At 36.4% G+C, this 20467-nt stretch overlaps 1 protein-coding gene across 1 annotated transcript; it reads left to right on the top strand.

Annotated features, from left to right (window-relative positions):
* Positions 1-288: 288 nt before the first annotated feature.
* Positions 289-19608, top strand: CETN3 (centrin 3). Its single transcript, XM_084882032.1, has 5 exons — positions 289-455; positions 2173-2305; positions 5570-5684; positions 13462-13653; positions 19307-19608. The coding sequence occupies exons 1-5, from the start codon at positions 439-441 to the stop codon at positions 19348-19350; spliced, it is 501 nt and encodes a 166-aa protein (XP_084738158.1). The 5' UTR covers positions 289-438; the 3' UTR covers positions 19351-19608.
* The last annotated feature ends 859 nt before the right edge of the window (positions 19609-20467 follow it).

The following is a 20467-nucleotide window of genomic DNA, read 5'->3' as shown; positions in this document are numbered from 1 at the left end:
AAATTTCGGAGGCTCTTTTCTCAGCTGCCCTCCCCTTCGCCGTGAGCGTGGTCCGGCCTCCCCACACGCGCCCACAGGCCACGAGCATCCTCCCGCGAGGTGAGGTGCAGCCACCCGCCCCATCGCCTGGGAAGGATGCAGATTCCTGCCCCGCAAAGGACCACGGGAAAACACTTCGTGGGGCCGCGGTACCCGCAGAGAGGTTTCTTTGATTGACGCGACACACGCCCAATGAGAGACGAGGACCAGAAACGCTTCCGCCACCAGCGGCAGGGCAGTCGCCATTCCAACCAATGGAGCTCAGCAGTGGCTCTCTGGTGGGCGGCCCTCGAGGCCGCTGAGATTGTGGGTGTCTGTTGAGCGGCTGGTGGGAGTCGTGCCCCCTTGAGTTGGGGGTTACAGTCGTTCTTGAGAGGAACGTGTCTGTCCGAAGAGAAAATGAGTTTAGCTCTGAGGTCGGTAACGAGGCGGCGGCGGCGATGCTCTCCACCCCCCGGCCGCGGGCCCCACGGCGGGTGGAAGGGAGGGAGGCAGTTGGGGGCCGAGGCGAGGAAGGGGTGCATTTGGGGTCTCGGAAAAGAAACCTCGGCCCGCCCTCCGGGCCGGACCCCTCTCCCCGGGGCTCCCGGGGGCCGCAGTGCCGAGGCCCGTGCACTTCCGCGGAGGCAGTCCTAACCTGTCCACGCGTGGGGCTTTGAACCGCTGGAAGGATGGGCCGTGCTCTGTGCACGGAGGCTGTGAAGTCGCGCGAGGTTTCTTCCGCGTTGTTTCCGCGGGAACTCGGGCCGCGGAGCATCCCTGGATCCAGTGCCTCCTCCCGGCTTCCGGCCCCCAGCGAGGCGGCGCTGGGCATGACGTCGCTACGGTGAATTTTGGAAAGAACACCCATCTCTCCCTGCCGGTCACCTGGGGTCCTGCCGCACCGGGTACCTGGACACCCACGTCACCTAGATTTCCCGAGTTTCCGTACCCCACATGGAGCTGGGCCGCTAATCCTCTGTTGCCCGCTCCCCCAGCCTCATCGAGATATGTTACTTAAAAAATAACTGTATAGGTTATTTGAAAAGGTGCTGTGTTCTGCTGATCCACGGATAATTGTGGATCCCTTGGGTGGGGTCAGCTTAGTTGGTTCTGGACTTGGCCATTGGGAACCGTGGGAAGAGAATGACTGACCATCTGGCCAATTTGTAGCAGTCTCTCACTGCCTCCCCCTACCCCCCCTGTCCTTTTTTAAGGGTAGGTTTTTAGAGAGCAAAACTTGAGAAGCAAATAGCGTATTCTTGTAAAATCAACTGGGTTTTACATCTCAAGGCTTTATAAAATGTTCTGTTTCAACATGTATACAAGTGTTGGAAGTCCCATTTGAAAATTTGGAACACTTGCATCAGCATCTCTTAAGACATTTCTAGCCTTTAAAATAAATTTCCTTAAAAAACGTTTTTCCAGAGTTTGTGATAAATTAAATCTAAATTTAAATGTTGAAATTTATAAGATCATTGACTTCACATTATGTAGAATTGGCACAAATAGGTACTTTTTAGGCGTATGATAATTGTGATCTGTTTGGACTCAGTATTTTGGCTGATTTGTTCATACCGACCAAAGAAATGATGAAGTGCCAAACTGTTGGAAATATGTCATCTAAAAACATTTCTAATGTACAATACAAAGTACTTTGTAAGTTAATTGAAAAAATTACGTTTTTTTGGGGGTAGTAATTTTGATAACTCATTTATAAAACACTCAAAAGTAAATCAGATATATAGTGAGTTAATTACGAATTTAATTTTCTTTTAAAATATTTTATATTGTAGATTGATGTGAATAATAAGGATGGATGCTTTGCTTTTTTGTTGGGATTTCTGACATGAAGTAATGTTTCTTAATCACAGTTCTTGCTTCCACAGTAATATTAGTGGAATAAATACAAAGATAGGTCCGCATTGTTGTTGTTTTTTAACAACCTGTAACATTTCTGTTTTGGGAAGTGCAAATTTATAGCAGCTTCAACTATGTATTAGGTAGGGCTTTTACTCATATAAGGAATTTTTTTTCCTCAAAATATATCCTTTTAAGAAATTTAAAAAGTTACTCGCTGGCTAAGGTTTATGGTTGCAGAGACATAGGAGAATAAGAATTAAGTGGACTAAATAGACTGTTTTCATTTTATAGAAGTGAACTTGTAGACAAAACAAAGAGGAAAAAAAGAAGAGAACTTTCTGAAGAACAGAAACAAGAAATTAAAGATGCTTTTGAACTATTTGACACCGACAAAGATGAAGCAATAGATTATCATGAATTAAAGGTAATGACAGACTTTAAAACGTAGTATATTTTTTCTGTTAAAATGATTTGCATTTTTGACAGTTGGCTAAAGATACATTTTTAAATAGTATTTTAACTAAACTGGTTTTAGAAATAGGAAACTATTTTAAACACGTTGACAGTTAAGTGCTACAATAAAATTGAATTGTATTAACATCTTTTTAGAAGCTCCCTTTCACATGGTAAATGAATAGTATTTTAAATGTAAAAATACATCCCTATTGAGGGGCTTATTTTTCATTTACATGATTAAAATTTTTCAAACTACAGGATTTAAACAGTTCTTACTATATTTTTTGGCCACTCATCCTTTTTTCAATTGAGGGAATGTTGTTTGTCTTTTTATTTGAATATGTTCATAAACACATTCTGAACTTATTTTCTCTGGTGCAAACAACATAATTGATGTGTGATAGTGACACACTATTAATGGGGGAAATGTCAAATTTTTTTTTTCATAACTTTTTAAAAAATATATTTTATTGATTTTGTACAGAGAGGAAGGGAGAGAGATAGAGAGTTAGAAACATCGATGAGAGAGAGTCATCGAGAGTCATCTATCAGCTGCCCCTTGCACACCCCCTACTGGGGATATGCCCGCAACCAAGGTACATGCCCTTGACCGGAATCGAACCCGGGACCTTTCAGTCCCCAAGCCTACGCTCTATCCATTGAGCCAAACCGGTTTCGGCGGAAATGTCAATTTTAAGACCTGGAATTATTTATAAAGATACAAGGGGAGATTGGTGTTTAAGGTAGTATGGATCTGACACACAACCCAATGAGAAAAGTGGCTTTTTTGCAACTCTTTGGCTCTTTTTATCAATTTATTTCTTGTTGCTATTGTTTTAGTTACCTAACTTTTATCTGTTTTTCCTTTATAATGTCTCTTTCATTTGTTGCTATTGTTATTATCTTGGTTTGAAAATCTTATTTCATATCTGGAATTTTCTAAGTGGTTTCTTCATTTTTAGTTTACCTTGTACATTCATCTTTCTCAAATTCTTTCCCCATATTGTTCAATGCTTATAAACCTTTGGTGGCTCCTTATCATACACTGCAAAAAGTTCAGATTCCTTTGATTTTTATTGAATGTTCTCCACTCTTTAGTACCATCCATGTTTCTCATTTGCTAACTCCCCTTTCCACCTGAGTGCTACCATTTAGATAAAATAAACTGCTCTGTTCACTGTTGTTTTTTTTCTTTATATATTTTATTGATTTTTTACAGAGAGGAAGGAAGAGGGATAGAGAGCTAGAAACATCGATGAGAGAGAAACACCAACCAGCTGCCTCCTGCACACCTCTACTGGGGATGTGCCTGCAACCAATGTACATGCCCTTGACCAGAATCGAACCTGGGACCTCTCAGTCCGCAGGCTGATGCTCTATCCACTGAGCCAAAGTGGTTTCGGCTGTTCACTCTTCTTAACCTTATTCTTTATTTTGGTGTCTTAATACCAGTAATACTTTTCTAAATATCTTTCTGTTCTACTTAATCCATATATCAAGGAACAACCTGAATCCCTCCAAGTTTTAACTAGTTACATGTCTCTCCTTTCTTTAATTATATATATAAAAGCCTTAGCAACTGGCCAACCGGCTGACCATCTGGTAGCTATGACGTACACTGAACACCAGGGGGCAGACGTACAATGCAGGAGCGGAAACCAGAGAATTGGAAATATGGATCAGACTCATGAATCTCAGAGAGAAGGGGGAGGGAGGAGGGCAGGAAGAGATTAACCAAAAATCTTATATGCATACTTTGTGCAACTCTGGGGTCCCTTGGCCTGGCTGATGGGGCCAAAACCAGCTCTCCGACATCCCCAAAGGGGTTCTGGATTGTGAGAGGGTGCAGGTCAGGCCAAGGGACCCCATCATTGCATGAATCTGTCCACCAGGCCTCTATCTATATATATAAAAAGCCAGTGAACATAACACTATGACTGGAATGACAGGTTGCTGTGACGCCAACTGCAGCCAGTGAACTGGCCTGATATAGGGGTGGGGCTGGCTGGCCAACCTCCCACCTCCCCTTCCTGTCTCTGGTGCCCTAAATGAGTTCCCACCACACCAATTGGTCCTCAGCTCCTCTCTCTGACTGGCTCCACCCCTGATCAGCCTCTCCCACCCCATCCAAGGTGGATCAGCTGGCCAACCTTCCATAGCCCCTTTCCCGGCCACTGACCCCCAATCAGCCTCCCCCCCACTCCATTCAGGGGTGGAGCCAGCTGGCCCACACCCCTTCCCACTGGGCCCCTGCCCCCAGTGGGCCCCTCCACCCCAATTGGGGGTGGGGTCCACCTGCCAATCGCCTGTGGCTCCTCCCACCAGCCAGCTCAGCCCTGATTGGGGCCTGATCAGAGTGGGCTTGCTGGCCGGCCAACCTCCCGCTGTTTCCTCCTCCTGACAGGCCTGGCCCTGATCTGCCGATTGGGGCCGGGCCAGCCGGATCCCACCGGTGCAACAATTCATGCACTGGGCCTCTAGTATAGTAATAAGATCTTTCCCTGAACTTGGGGTCATGCATCTGGTCACTAATCATGTAGGGTCTGATGATAATTCTTATTTCATTGTGTTCTAATCTTTAGTAATGTATAAATTTTTGTTTTTAGTGTATATCTTTGTAATATTTATGCTATGCCCTTTTTTCATTTTGGTTGTTAATCCTTTGAGAACAAAGAACTTGTTATATCTTTGCACTATGTCATTGTATAGTACATTCCATAAATACTCATTGATTGGTTTGTCATACAAAAAAAATATATAGCCGGGACCGGTTTGGCTCAGTGGATAGAGCGTCGGCTTGGGGACTGAAGGGCCCCGGGTTCGATTCCGGTCAAGGGCATGTACCTTGGTTGCGGGCATATCCCCAGTAGGGGGTGTGCAAGAGGCAGCTGATCGATGACTCTCTCATCGATGTTTCTAACTCTCTATCTCTCTCCCTTCCTCTCTGTACAAAAATCAATAAAATATATTTAAAAAAATAAATAAATAAATAAAACCATTATTATAATTAAAAAAAAATAAAAAAATATATAAAGTTAACAAATTGCCATTTAATTTCATAGTGAAGAAAAACTATCTCTTTACTATTTTAGAGTCATAAAACATGCAAAAGAATTATATGTTTTATTATTGTGTCATCATTCCTTAAGTTGCAAAAGTTTATTTAAGAAATCACTTTTTATTTTTTTTGAAGGAATGCTTTATAATTTGCTTTTCCCTTTTAATCCAAAAGGTGGCAATGAGAGCCTTGGGGTTTGATGTAAAAAAAGCTGATGTACTGAAGATTCTTAAAGATTATGACAGAGAAGCCACAGGGAAAATCACCTTTGAAGATTTTAACGAAGTTGGTGTGTATTTTAATAGTCTTTGTAATTAGCAGTTGTTAGGAAATTATCTGGTTAATATCAGCATTTTTTAATTCTCAGAGTTATAGAATTTTATTAATGAACATTGCTGTATATGTGAATCTTACAGGGTTTTTGGGGGTACTCGTTATGTTGATTTTCAAAGAAAACAGATTTATAGCTTTGCTGTGTGATTTATCATTTGGTTCTGGAAATTCTCACCTAGGTTTTATGTAGTTATTTTATGGAAAAATGTCTTTCTAAGTAATGTGAGTTTATGACAAAACTAAAAGGGTGATCAAAAAATCTCTCACAGTAAAATAGAAAATTTGGTATCATTTTGTTTGGAAAAGATTTCCCAAGACCATTTAGTATGTGGTTTTTGTTGGCAATGTGGGAGAAAAGGAAACCTGTAGCAGCTGGTATCTTTGTAGAAAAGGTGCATGCCTTCAAGTTGACAAAGCCATCTATGAGGGGCCGCATATTCTTGATGACTTTGATCTTGGTGAATAAGGTCATCTATTTAAAGTTGCTAGTGGGGAGAGGATTGTAATAAGGGAAACTGGAAGCAGGAGAAAACATTTTAGAACAACCAACTGAAGATAATGTGTCATGGACTTAATATGGTTAAACTTTTGTATAGATGATTTTAGAGAATTATTTATAGTATATACGTACATACAGATATATATGTATGTATATATACACACACGTACATATATATACACACATATGTGTGTATAAATATACACACACACATATACACATATATATCACCACCTCACATTATATATATATACACACATAGGAATCTTTTATTCTAATATATATTTTTTATTACATCTTTTTTTTTTAAACATGATGATTTCTTTCTTTGTTTTTTTTTCTTCTATATATTTTATTGATTTTGTACAGAGAGGAAGGGAGAGAGATAGTTAGAAACATCGATGAGAAGTCATCGATCAACTGCCTCTTGCACACCCCCTACTGGGGATATGCCCACAACCAAGGTACATGCCCTTGACCGGAATCGAACCCGGGACCCTTCAGTCCCCAAGCCGATGCTCTATCCATTGAGCCAAACCGGTTTTGGCATATATTTTTTTATTACATCTTATATTGCCTAGAGTTTTATACATAGAATGTATAGAAATTTACATTTGTTTTCATTTAATTAATTTTCTACACTAATTGATATTTCTTTATATAGGTCATAACATAAGCATATCTTATAGTTGTTTTTTTTTTAAATTTAGAACAAATTTACTTATGATCACAATCAAATCCTTTATTTTATTTAGCAAGAAGCAGTATGAGAATAAAAAAGAAATGACAATTAGTACATATGGAAAAATAGATTCGTAGATTCATATCATTATATAACTTATATTCTGAAAATTCAAACCAAAAGTGAAGAGAGAAGTTAAAGGATAAACCAGAAAGAGAGAGAAAGCACAGCACAAAAGGTCCTCAACTTACGAACCAACAGATGACTGTTTAGAGAAGCATTTTGTTCCTTTGGGGAGCATTTTTTTTTTTTTTTATTCCTCTCTAAATTGTAGAATTATTTACTTGAAAAGAAGGAGAAAACATTCTGTTCTCCCAATATTGAAGCTCTCCTGGAGTTTATGATTTTAGCCTAAGATGATTTATTTATAGAAATAAAGCTTAGGATATAGTGGAAAAAATATTAGGAAAGATCTATAATTCAGGTACATTTGGTATATTGTTGTAGTTTAGCATGGACAATCTGTAAGCAGATTGCCTGCCTTCAGGTCTTGGTTTTGCCACTTACTAGCTGTGTTACTTGGGCATTCTACAATACTTCTCTCTGCCTCATTTTCAGCTGTAAAGCGGGGATGGTTGTGTTACCTCTCCATGTTATTATGAGGAATAAGTGAGTAAATAATATGTAAGGTCTTTAGGAAAGGGTTTAGCATATAGTAAGTGCCATTAAGTATTTGTTGTCATTATAATTTAAAAAATAGTTTTTTATTTGTTATAAAGACTGAAAATAATCATTGCATCACTGGAACATAAGTCTTTTACAGCATATATTTATACTTTTGTGATTATCTTCTTTTATATTTATAGCTATTTTAAGTAATGTATTATTGTCATTCATAATTTTATTAAATACATTATTTCATCTAAAGTGAATATAATGAATATAATTTTTAAATTGTGATTTTATTAGCCACTGAAGCAAAAGTCCCATGTCATCTCCACTTTTTCCCGACCCTCCATCTTTTTTATGTTACTAGTAGAGCAGAAATACTGGATTCTTTCCAGAATAAAAGGCCATGGCTAAGCATATATGTTAGCTATCCTCAAGCTACCTATTGAGAATACCAGCTGTCAAATAAACACTATTGTTTGAGTCATTCAGGCAAGAACTATATATTCTCCCTATTTGTTCATTATTTTTGTTTTTGTTAATCCTCACAAATCAGTTGATTTTTAGAGAGAGTGGAAGGAAGGGTTAGAGACACAGAGAAACACATCGATTGGTAGCCTCCCACATGAACCTCGACCAGGGCTGGGGATCAAACCTGCAACTGAGGTATGTGCCTTTGACCGGAATCCAATCGGGGACCCTTCAGTCCGCAGGCTGACATTCTATCCATTGAGCCAAAATAGCTAGGGCTGTTTTTTATTTTTGAAGAATGACTGACCACAGATGAATATATGTTTTATTCTTTGGGACAAATAACTCCAAATCAGAAATTTTAGTCTTAATTTTATATACATCTATTAGCTGTCTGAGGATATTGATTTACAATATTTCTGGATGAAGTTAACTGGATTCTTCCCAATGCTAGGAAAAAATATTAAAATGTATATGATAAGTTTAGAATATGGACAGCCTGAGGCTAGTGAGTAACAGGTGTCGTAGGAATTGCTGCTTTAAAGTAAGACCAAGATTGTGCCACGCCGGCACGGCCAAGGGTGAACTTGAATGGGGGCGGCTGAAAGGTTTAGAAAAGACAGACAAGAGAATGGAAGCAGGGTCTTGGTGGGATGCTGCTTCCCTGATGGGGAGACAGCGCCACGGACTACAAGCCGTGTGTTTATGTTATAGCCAGATTCCATGAGGCAAAGTAAGGGTGTGGTCAAGATGTTTACAGCATTCTCATGAGTTTTGATCCTACTCAATTACATGCACCTGATCAAGCTTTGTTTACTTGTAGCCTGTATCACTTAGGCACGAGGGGCCATGTGTTTGGACCATAGGTTCAAGCTTACAACTACAACTGTTGGCTATACTTGTGCTGAGAAGGCTCTGCCCTCCAAGCTGGGACTGGCACGTGGCCATGAGAGCACTGTGCCCTCTCGTCAGTCCAAGACTTGAACCTGTCCAAAAACCGTAGCCGTGCCCTACAAAAGACAAGTCAGATGTTTGTGCTGCATATGTTTTTTGGCACATACTACTTATTATTTCATTGGCTACATATAATAGAATATTATTGCTTTTGTTTAGCTTATTTAATAAAAATTTGCTGGTTTTTTTTTGGCATTCAGTACTGTGCTGGGGTGAGGGAGGGAATTAAAAGTTATTAAGAGGTTCTTCTTTCAAGGAGCTTATAATTTAAATGTAGGTGACCAGAAACTATGCGGTAAATTTTGTCTAAGGCAGGAATCGCCAAACTACAGCCCTTGGGCCAAATTCAGCTGCTGCCTGAATACTGCCACATCTATTGTTTTATGCTTTTGTGCCATCATGGCAGAGTGAAGAGTTTAGACAAATCTTATACTTCCTTCTCACCCCCAACCCCTAATATTTACTGCCTGGCCTTTAGCAGGAAAGATTTGTCAATTTCTGATCAGAGCAATTAAAGATTTTGCAGAGGGAATTTTTAATTTAGGCTGCTGGGAATGTGAAAAAGGATATCCTAAGGAGACGATTGACGAAGGAGTAGAGGAAGTCATTCAGGCAGACAAAGAGTGGCCCCAGAAATATAGCATGTTTGGGAAACTTTAGGTACTTCCCTGCTCTAGAGGATAGGGAAATGGCTAAAAATGTAAGATTGGGCCAGATAGGTAAACATGTAGAGTTTGGATTTTAGTCAGCAGAAGCCCATTGTCAATTTTTAAAGAAGAGTAGATATGTTTCAGAAAGATAACTCTGTTTAGAGTATTAAAGATGGGTTGGAGGAAACAGATTGCAGGCAGAAAATAATATACGTTTTATGTTGAAGGTGGTGAGAATGAAAAGGGATACATTTAAAAGTAAAAAAGTAGCATCCTCAGAACTATAGGATCTGATCACTGATTGGGTTTATGGGATTGAAAATGTTCAGTGTTTTTTAAATATGGGAAACTATTAACAGTGCTCTCATTCTTTTGGGAGTGGGCATTGACAGCTATCTTGGTGATAATGGAAGAGTTTGGACTCCAAAAAGTTGAGTTTATAGTAACTGGTATTTTTGGATAGAGCCTTCCAAAAGTCAGTGAGATATATAGTTGAAGCTATATTTCCAGTATTACCTTTAATGATTTTTGATAAGCTTTAGTGTCTTTTAATTTGTTGTATTCATAAGTGATTTTTATAAAGTGTAAGGTCTAAATATTTTGAGGAAGTACATTTCTAATAGTATCTATATATATAAACAGATAATATGCAAATTAGCCTGGTATCACAGCCAACTTGAGGAGGCTGCATCACTGCCGCTCAGGAGGCGCTGTTTGTGCAGATGGCTGGGTGGGGATGCATGCTGCCTCCACCCAGCAGACAGACACCCACACACACCCAGGGGTGGGGTGTGCTCTGAGCTGCAATACACACACCAGAGGTGGGGGCGTGCTCTGATGGGCGTGGCTTGGAGCACATCCCTGGTGGGTGGCAGCAGTGGCCAGAGTGAAGAAGCCCGGTTCCCATATACCTGGCAGCAGCCAGAGCGAAGCAGCCCAGGTCCTGGGTACCGGTGGGAAACCAGTGCTGGCAGCCAGGGGAAGGAAGGCCTATTCTTGCACGAATCTTTGTGCATCGGGGCTCTTGTAATTAATTTGAAAAAAGAGTTACCTGGACAGAAATTTGTGAAATAGATTGAACCCACCTTAACTGCCTGCCTGTCAGTTGACTTATTTTCATTGAAAGACAATATCTTTCTTATAGTTAAATTCTACTTTGTAGGACAGAAATAGAACACAAAGGCATGGAGGAGAGTCACCATAAAGTTTACTGTTTTAGCTGTTCAGAATGATGGATATTTATAGTTCCCAAGAAAAGTTGCATTCTAAGGCAATGTATTGATAAAAGATTATATATACACATACGTCTGAAGTAACCAACACAATTAAAGCACCAGTGGGATAAGAATTTATATATTTTGGAGCCCCATCTGTTCCCCAGATCACCCTGTTGCTGCTTTAAGTACATTAATACTTTCGGCAAGCTGCTTTTTTGGTTCACCTGTCATGTAAAATTATTTAATTGGTGAAGAAAATTTCTTAACACTTTTTTTTTTTCCTTGTCCTGCTTTTTTGTTGGGACTAAATTCAAAATAAGTTGAGTATGAGCCATAGAGTTAAGAGTGGTATTTTATTTTGGTGTTACGGCTGTATATATGCCAACTCCTTTTGACTGAATATTTATGAGCTTTGATGATTTGCATACTTATAATAATATACTTCAATTAGTTACTTGGAAGACTGTGGATAAAATTAATGGCTAGGAGAAAAAGAAAACTACCGAATATATGTGTAGAAGATTTAATATCTTGAATGTTAATATGATGAAATAGTAGCAAAACAATAATAAAATATTGGGGACTTAAATTGTATTTTTCCTTTTGGGTGCATTAAACATTCTTATACTTTACATCTATAAGCATTTGCAAGTTTTTAATGCTTTCATAAACTTCAATAGGATTTATTTATAAACGTTTTTAATGATTTTTAGAGAGAGGAAGGGAGAGGGATAGATAGATAGATAGATAGATAGATAGAAACATAATGAGAGAGAGGAGCGTCATCGATTGGCTGCCTTGTGCACGCATCCCACAGAGGATTGAGCCCACAAACTGGGCATGTGCCCTGACCAGGAATTGAACTGATGATCTCTTGGTTCCTGGGTCAACACTCAATTGCTTAGCCATACAAACTGGGCAGGATTGATTTATTTTTAATGGCACAACGAGAGTCATAAATACCTTTTGTTGTAGTGATAGACTAGCTTGCAGAATTACTTCAGAGATGTTAACTTAGATATTTTTAGATTTTTACCTATATGCTACAGCTTCTTTATTGTGGCTATTAAGACTGGTAATACTGAAAATGTTGAGTAAACTATATTATTATATATTATTACATTTAGTATATTAAAATACATTTATACTTTCAGCTATCAAGGTATGAAATTATTCCTTTAATTTTACTTACTTGTCTGAAGTTATTATTTTGCTAAATAAAATGCATAAGTTATCTTTTCCAGACCTTTTTACTTTTTTCCTGACTGTGTTATTGCAATCAGATTTAATTCTTTTAGTAACTACTTCTCATATTTTGGAAAAATAAAGAAATTTTTGTAATCATGAAGGTATCTGAGATTTTCTATTTTATTTTTATTTTTAATGATAAAAATATATTGATTTTTTTACAGAGAGGAAGGGAGAGCGATAGAGAGCTAGAAACATCGATGAGAGAGAAACATCGACCAGCTGCTTCCTGCACACCCCCTACCGGGGATGTGCCCTCAACCAATGTGTATGCCCTTGGCCGGAATTGAACCTGGGACCCCTCAGTCTGCAGACCGACGCTCTAACCACTGAGCGAAACCGGTTTTGGCACTGTGAGATTTTCATCTGCTTTCCGAAATTGTGTCTATATCAATGATGGCAGTGCATTTTATTAATTTTTCAGCTTTTATGTTTTTAAGTTAAATTAAATTTGAGGAGCAATTAAGTGTTACTATTAAGTTTAGCCAGCAAACCTCTTTTATCTAGTTAGGTTTTTAAAAATATGTTTCTAGTGAATTCAGAGAGAGGAAGGGAGAGGGAGAGAGAAACATCAATGATGAGAATCACCCATCAGCTACCTCCTGCACTCCCCCTACTGGAGATTGAGCCACAACCTAGACATGTGCCCTGACTGGAAATTGAACTGTGACCTCCTGGTTCATGGATCTAAGCTCAACCATTGAGCCACACCGGCTGGGCTATTTAGTTAGTTTGAATTGTTTGTTGGTATAACATCTCTCCAACTAGGTTACTAACTCCTACCAGGGGTCTTCAAACTACGGCCCGCGGGCCACATGCGGCCCGCAGAGGAGTCTGATCCGGCCCGCCAGGTTTTTTGGGCAGTGAGCGCAGCCAAGGTGTTACAGTAGGAATTAGTAGTTCATATAGTCCGGCCCTCCAGCTCTCTGAGGGACTGTGATCTGGCCCCCACTTTAAAAAGTTTGAGGACCCCTGTCCTAGACTAATGTGCTTGATGTCAGTGGAGCCTACAAAAGTTCTTGATAATAGTAAACCTTAGATAAATATGGTATAAATATAATACTTTTTATTTTGCATCTGTGCAATGTAAATAATTTTGTTTACTTTTATAATAGGATGAATTATTGATATTATAAAGCTTACATTGAAAAATATGGATTTAATTTTTCTAATTTCATGTTTATCTGGCTTTTTGGGCTCTGATATAGCATTTTATTTTTAGGCTACTAGTAAATGTTGACAGATTTATTTTTCATTTGGTACTTAGTTGATATCACAAATGAATGTCTTTGTGATTATAAAGGTTTATTTTTTTTTCTTTTGTTTTTTTTTCTTAACTCTAGTGACAGACTGGATATTGGAAAGAGATCCACATGAAGAAATATTGAAAGCATTTAAACTATTTGATGATGATGATTCAGGTAAAATAAGCTTGAGGAATTTGCGACGTGTTGCCAGAGAATTGGGTGAAAACATGAGTGATGAAGAACTTCGGGCTATGATAGAAGAATTTGATAAAGATGGTGATGGAGAAAGTAAGTTTGAGTAAAACATAGTCCAAGTAGTTCTGATATATACAATCTAGTAAGTTTTTCTAAAACCAAATGATTTTCAAGACTCTTTGCAAACTATTGTAATTTTTGTTCATCCTGTAATGGGCTTGTCTATATAAATACTTTACTATTTCAATTTAGAATGAAGCATAACTTTAAAACCAACTAGATAGATTGTAATATGAGGTTTCATACTTAAGAAATGTATTTTCTTTGTGGATGAAATATCAAAATTTCAGTCACTTAGTAAAATTTCAGCCTTTAATGCCTTCTTCTTCAACCTTCATACACTTCTAAATTTTACTGTTCTATTCTGTCCTTCAAATATTTTGGCTGTTTTATATCTTTGTTTACTGCTGGTGTCCTAGTTCAGCCCTTATTTTTTTGTAGGAATGTTATAGCCTTGTTATTTTCTTGGATGCCTGCTGGTTACAGTGTTGTATGTGCTGATTGGGGCTATACAATGAAAATGGCAGATGATAGTCTCTGCCCTCACTGACTTTGTTGATTATTGTAGCCTCCTAATTGCCTTACATGCCTATAAGCCTCTTCTCTCTTCTTAATTCAATCTATTGATACCATTGTTTTTCTAAATTACAGGTTTGATAATGTAATTTCCTTGTTCATACACTTAGAGTTATTCCTCGGTGCTTACAGAGTAAAGTTTAAAGCCTTCTATGATCTGTCCTACCTTAAGTATCTAGTTTTATTTCCCATTGTAGTTTTGCACTTTTCTACTTTACCCAGTTAACTGCCATGATATTTTGAATTTAATTAAAAAAGGTCTGATGCTTGTGTCTGTAGACACTTATGGCGTACAAATATGGTTAACCCTCTCCTCCCATACATACACTTTAACAAAATACATTCTATCTTGAAAATACTTTTTATGCTGTGCCTTTTTATCATGCCATTCCTTAATCCTAGAATATTCTAATTGCTAATTTCTGTCTGCTAAAATGTTAGTTGTTTTCTCAGGAACATTTTAAACTCTATTCTTTTTCTCAAAACCCTCTTCCAGTGGGCTCTGAATAAGTTAATGATACTTTCATTGGGGGCCCTTAGCATTTGCAGTGGTTCTCAACCTTTCTAATGCTGTGACCCTTTAATACAGTTCCTCATGTTGTGGTGACCTCAACCATAATACATAATATTATTTTTGTTGCTACTTCATAACTGTAATTTTGATACTGTTATGAATCATAATATAAATATCTGTGTTTTCTAATGGTCTTAGGCGGCCCTGCTGTAGAGGTTTTGGAATCCTACAGACCTGTATTTGAATTGAATCTCTGCCCTTTACTTAGTTGCTTTGTAATTTTGTGCAAGTTTTCAACATTGTCTGAATCTCAGTTTTTCCATTTATACTAGTAGACATGAGAATGGTAATACCTTTATAGCATTGATGTGAATATTAAATGAAGATAGTTGATGGTGCTTAGCATTAAGTGTAAGCTTGTTTTCCTTTCTTTTTTGCCTTTACTCATCTTTATGTTCTCTTGAACATAATGAGTGCTCTTATACTTGTTGACTTAAAGCCCTGAGCTGGAGTGTGTGTTACAGTAGATACATGTTGATATAGTACCCATTATATATACATACATGAATATATATATATATATATATATATACACACAGGGTAATTATATATATTTACATATATATAGTTATATATATATATATATATATATATATATATATATATATATATATATATAATTACCTTGGTAATTCTGGCATGCTTTAATAAGGAGGTGAGACATTAGTAACTAGCTATCAGTTCAGATGTAAAGATTGTTTTTAAATGTATAGATTATTGTGCTTTCTCATATTTATGGAAATATTATTTAAGTGTTATAAAACTTTTATATTTTTAAATAATAGATTTTTTAAGGATATTGATATAGTTACTTATATTTTGAAGCAAAGATGATTAAACTGGAGGAAATTTAAATGATTTCTTAAGCTGTCACTCTAATATTTGGACTTAAAATTTACTACCTAAATTAACTTTAAAGGAACTCTGTTCTGAAAAGGTACTGTCTTCAGTGACATAGAGATTCTTGCTATGTCTATTTCATAAATCTTTAATAATATGTCAAAAGATCAGTTATTATATTCTTTTTCACTGGAGTAGGCCCATGCAATCAGATTTCAGTTATTAGCTTCATTTGATATTAGGATAAAATACCAATTAGGAAGCTCCCTCTTAAATTGAAACTTGATGTGAAACTTTGCTTTAGAAAATGTGTCCATTTCTTCATTCCTTGTTATATTGCTCTGGCTGCTGCTTTTGAATCTCCCAGTTCACATCTGTACTTCATTGGTTGAAGATTTATTTTAGTGCATCCTGAAAACATTTCTTCAGTCCTCTGCTTGTTTTACTCCACTTGGTTACTATACATGTGTTGCTTGGGTATCCTACTATCATTTATTCAAATGACTTAACAGGCAAATAACATTTTTCCCAAGAATTTGATTACAAATAAAAGACAGCTGATGCATAGTCTTTTAATAAGATTTGCTTTGTTTCTGGGGGAAAAGCGTGGTCTTATCATATTAAAATAGTCTAATCCAATAGTTTCCAATCTGGGATATGGTTGGGTCTCACTTGGGGGGGTGGTGTCTTCCTAGGTATTGTATGGGGTCTGGGAATTCACATATACATCATTGTCTGTAGATCATACAAATAATTGTATTCCATGTGTATGCATATATTGCTGTTTTCCATATATGTAAATATTATTGTGAATGATAAATATACTTTGCAGAATTCATAGTAGCTATTTGACATTATTTTTCAAACAACACTAAGTATACAGATTGAAAAAGTTGGTTTCCAGTTGTTTGTAAGAAAAATAACACAATAATTAATAATAAATCTGGCCCTAGCTGGTTTGGCTCAGTGGATAGAGCATCAGTCTGTACACTGAAGGGTCCCAGGTTTGATTCTGGTCAAGGGCACATGCCCGGGTTGCAGGCTCGATCCCTAGTTGGTTGCATTCAGGAGGCAGCTGATAAATGATTCTCTTTCATCATTGACTAGAGGCCCGGTGCATGAAATTTGTGCACTAGGGTTTGGGGAGGTCATCAGCCTGGCATGCATCCTCTTGCAGTCTGGGACCCTTTGTTCTTACCATCCACCTGCTCACTGCTCTTTACCACTCAGCTCGCTGCCTGTACAAAGGCATTACGGATTCTCTTAATTGTCTGAATGGTTTACTGGTAATAAAGGAGGTGGTTTAATTTCCTTAACTACTTCCCATCAGTTTTCTACTTTTGTTTTTAAGGTATTCTGTTTTGAGGTATGAAATTATGGAGTAGTTTAAAATATATTTGAAATGCTCTAATATTTTCAGGTGTTTATTTTTGCATGACTTTCTATCTTCAACTATGTTTCTTTTTTTTTTTTTAACATTTAAAAAAATATATTGATTTTACACAGAGAGGAAGAGAGAGGGATAGAGAGTTAGAAACATCGATGAGAGAGGGTCATTGATCAGCTGCCTCTTGCACACCCCCCACTGGGGATGTGCCCGCAACCAAGGTACATGCCCTTGACCGGAATCGAACCCGGGACCTTTCAGTCCGCAGGCTGACGCTCTATCCACTGAGCCAAACCGGTTTTGGCTTCAACTATGTTTCTGATGGTGTGCTACTACCTTAGCTTTTTTCCCCTGTCAAACCAAATCCTATAATTTTATTTTGGAGCCTAAGACACATTTATTTTTACCCACATTTTTCTCATCAGTAATAATTTTTCCCATTATAATGGTGTTTTTTTTTCAACACTGATAACGTAGTTTTATTTTAATAATCATGCTTTGTATTATATAGCATTTATTCTCTGTTTCAGGTATAAAATGTGACCAACATGATTATTCTCATTGGTTTTACTAGTGTATGTGGCTTCTGATACCAGTATACTTTTTTATTCCTGATGTACATGTCTTATCTGCTCAACTTTTTTAATTGGTTAATTTTCCAATTATTCTTATACAGAGGAAAAAATATTAGACTAGTACAGTGAACACCTTTATGACTTCTACCTAGATTCAGTAATTAACGATATATTGTATTGCTTTATATAGTGTGTTCATATATATTTTTCTGTGTCATTTGAAAATATATCAAACTCGACCCTCTAATATTTTAGCATGCCTCTACTACTAATGATATTATCTTTCCTAACTGTGATATCATTGTTACTTCTAAGAAAATTAACAATTTTATATCGCTTAATATCTTCCTTAATTAAAATGTAAGATATTCAATAATAGGAACTCTAGTGTTTAATTTGATATAGTATATAACTCTTAGTATGGTGTTGGCATTCACTAGGCACTTTAAAATGTTTAATTATATGGTGTATTTTCATATATTACTATCTATGGTATTTAAGATTTAGAAAAATCCTAAAAGATTATCTATGTAGAACAGTATATTCAGATGTAGAACAGTTCTGTGTCAGAGCTATGTTCTTGTTATCATTATCAAAATTATCATTCCTAACTTATGCCTTGTTAAGGTATATGTTAAGTCTTGGGACCCGTAAACTTAACCTATTTTACAAAGTGAAAGCAATTTTTTCTGAAGATTTGTATTAATATTTATGTGTATGTATGTATTTTTGTTTTTTAAAATTTATATTTAATAAGATCACATTAATATTACCTTTTATCACATATTATTTCTAGGTTTTTTTTTTATGCATTATGCTTTATAAACTGGAGGTTCTTATTGGATTTTATTTATAATTTTGATAAGCTAACAATCTTTATCAGTGATCATTTCCTGAAATTACACCTATATTTTATAGTATTACCTTTGTAGTTAAGATTAAATCTGTATATTTTAAAATTATAATTTTCTCTAGATATTTAAAAATATATATATTTTATTGATTTTTTACAGAGAAGAAGGGAGAGGGATAGAAAGTTAGAAACATCGATGAGAGAGAAACATCAATCAGCTGCCTCCTGCACACCCCCTACTGGGGATGTGCCCGCAACCAAGGTACATGCCCTTGACCGGAATCGAACCTGGGACCTTTTGGTCCACAGGCTGATGCTCTATCCACTGAGCCAAACTGGTTTCGGCTCTTTGGATATTTTTGATGTATGGAGACCTGGTTTCAATTAGTTTTTCTTTGAAATGGGCTTTCAAATATATCAAAATTGAAAAACCCCAAAAAACCCAAACACAATACCATAAATCAATTTGAGTGTTTTTCTAATGCTTATATATTATCTTTTAGAATTCTAACTTATATGTTTGATATATTTAACTTATTTATGAAGGAAAGGTTTGCTAAGTGAACTAGTAGAATAAAGATTATAGGGTTTAACCATCTAAAAATTAAAAATCTCAAGCTTTTAAAACTCCATGTATATTTAAATATTATGATGACTTTTTTATAACATATAATACTACCGTATTATATGTCACATTTTATATGTTGTGCATTCATGATATTCTGTTTAATAAACATGTTCAACTTTTTAGCAAAGAATTAAAATACTGTCTTGGTTTATTAATAATTTGTATAATATAAAATTTAAAGATATTTAGTACAAAATAGTATTGTTCTCTGAAAAAATTGTATTTCTGACTTACATTTTCTTTTTTATCACAGTAAATCAAGAGGAGTTCATTGCTATTATGACTGGTGACATTTAAAGAATTACAAGGAAAAACACTAAGAATGTTGCAGTAATCATCTTATATTCTATTTTTGTGCTTGGAGGCATGTAAAAACACATACCCCAACTTAGTTTTTGTTTTTTCCCAAAAGGGACCAAAAATAAGCATCTTATGTATTCATATTTTACTACTGTTAAGTTTCTTTGTACGAAAAAATATTGTTAGCACTCTAATAGTTCATAGCTTTGTAATTATAATACAGCTTTTTATATATATAAAGTTTAAAAAATTGAATCGTGGTACAACTTATTTTTATTCGGCATTAGTCCCTTTTGTTTTGGTGTACATGTTTTTCAGACTTTCATTAATAAAATGTTTATTTTATTAGTATTTTAAACTTTTGTAAATTTTCTGTTTCATTTTGATTCCAAATATTTATTAGCCCCCAATAGTATCTTTCTTAAATCTTTTCTCTTTATGCTACTGGTTTCAGAAACAAAATTGAAATATAAATAGCAATAGAAGAGCACTTTTTTTCCACTACAAGTTTAGCATTTCATGTTTCCATACAAGATAATGACTCAGTACAGGTGTCTCCCCAAAATGTATATACAATTTGAATAATTATTAATTATAATGGGTTAAATTTGAAAAGAAACATCAGTTGAGCTATTAGCTGTTAATGTGTTTGTACATTTTGGGGGACATTATGTGTAAGCATAATTCCTCTTTTAAGAGTCATGTCTGTCAGTTTGGACAAAAAGTTTTGTGCATATAGATCAATTTATTCTAGGGTATTATGTTCTATAACATTTTTGGTGTTTAATGTAAGTTTATGTCAAATACTGATATTTTCTTCTTAAACTAACTGAATATAGTTAGAATCATTTAACTTTTTAAAAAATATATTTTATTGATTTTTTTACAGAGAAGAAGGGAGAGGAATAGAAAGTTAGAAACATCCATGAGAGAGTAATATCTATCAGCTGCCCCCTGCACCCTCCCTACTGCGGATGTGCCCACAGCCAAGGTACATGCCCTTGACAGGAATCGAATCTGGGACCCTTGAGTCCGCAGGCTGATGCTCTATCCTCTGAGCCAAACTGGCTAGGGCTGAATCATTTAATTTCTTGATAAAGTGAAAGATTTAAAT

The sequence above is a fragment of the Pipistrellus hanaki genome (assembly GCF_964339955.1).
Source record: "Pipistrellus hanaki genome assembly, chromosome: 4".
Lineage (NCBI taxonomy): Eukaryota > Metazoa > Chordata > Mammalia > Chiroptera > Vespertilionidae > Pipistrellus > Pipistrellus hanaki.
This window is presented reverse-complemented; position numbering and strand designations above follow the sequence as displayed.

Coding starts and splice junctions, on each gene's coding strand:
- CETN3 (XM_084882032.1), top strand. Junction 2,306..5,569: donor TAGATTATCATGAATTAAAG/GTAATGACAGAC, acceptor TTAATCCAAAAG/GTGGCAATGAGAGCCTTGGG. Junction 5,685..13,461: donor TGAAGATTTTAACGAAGTTG/GTGTGTATTTTA, acceptor TCTTAACTCTAG/TGACAGACTGGATATTGGAA.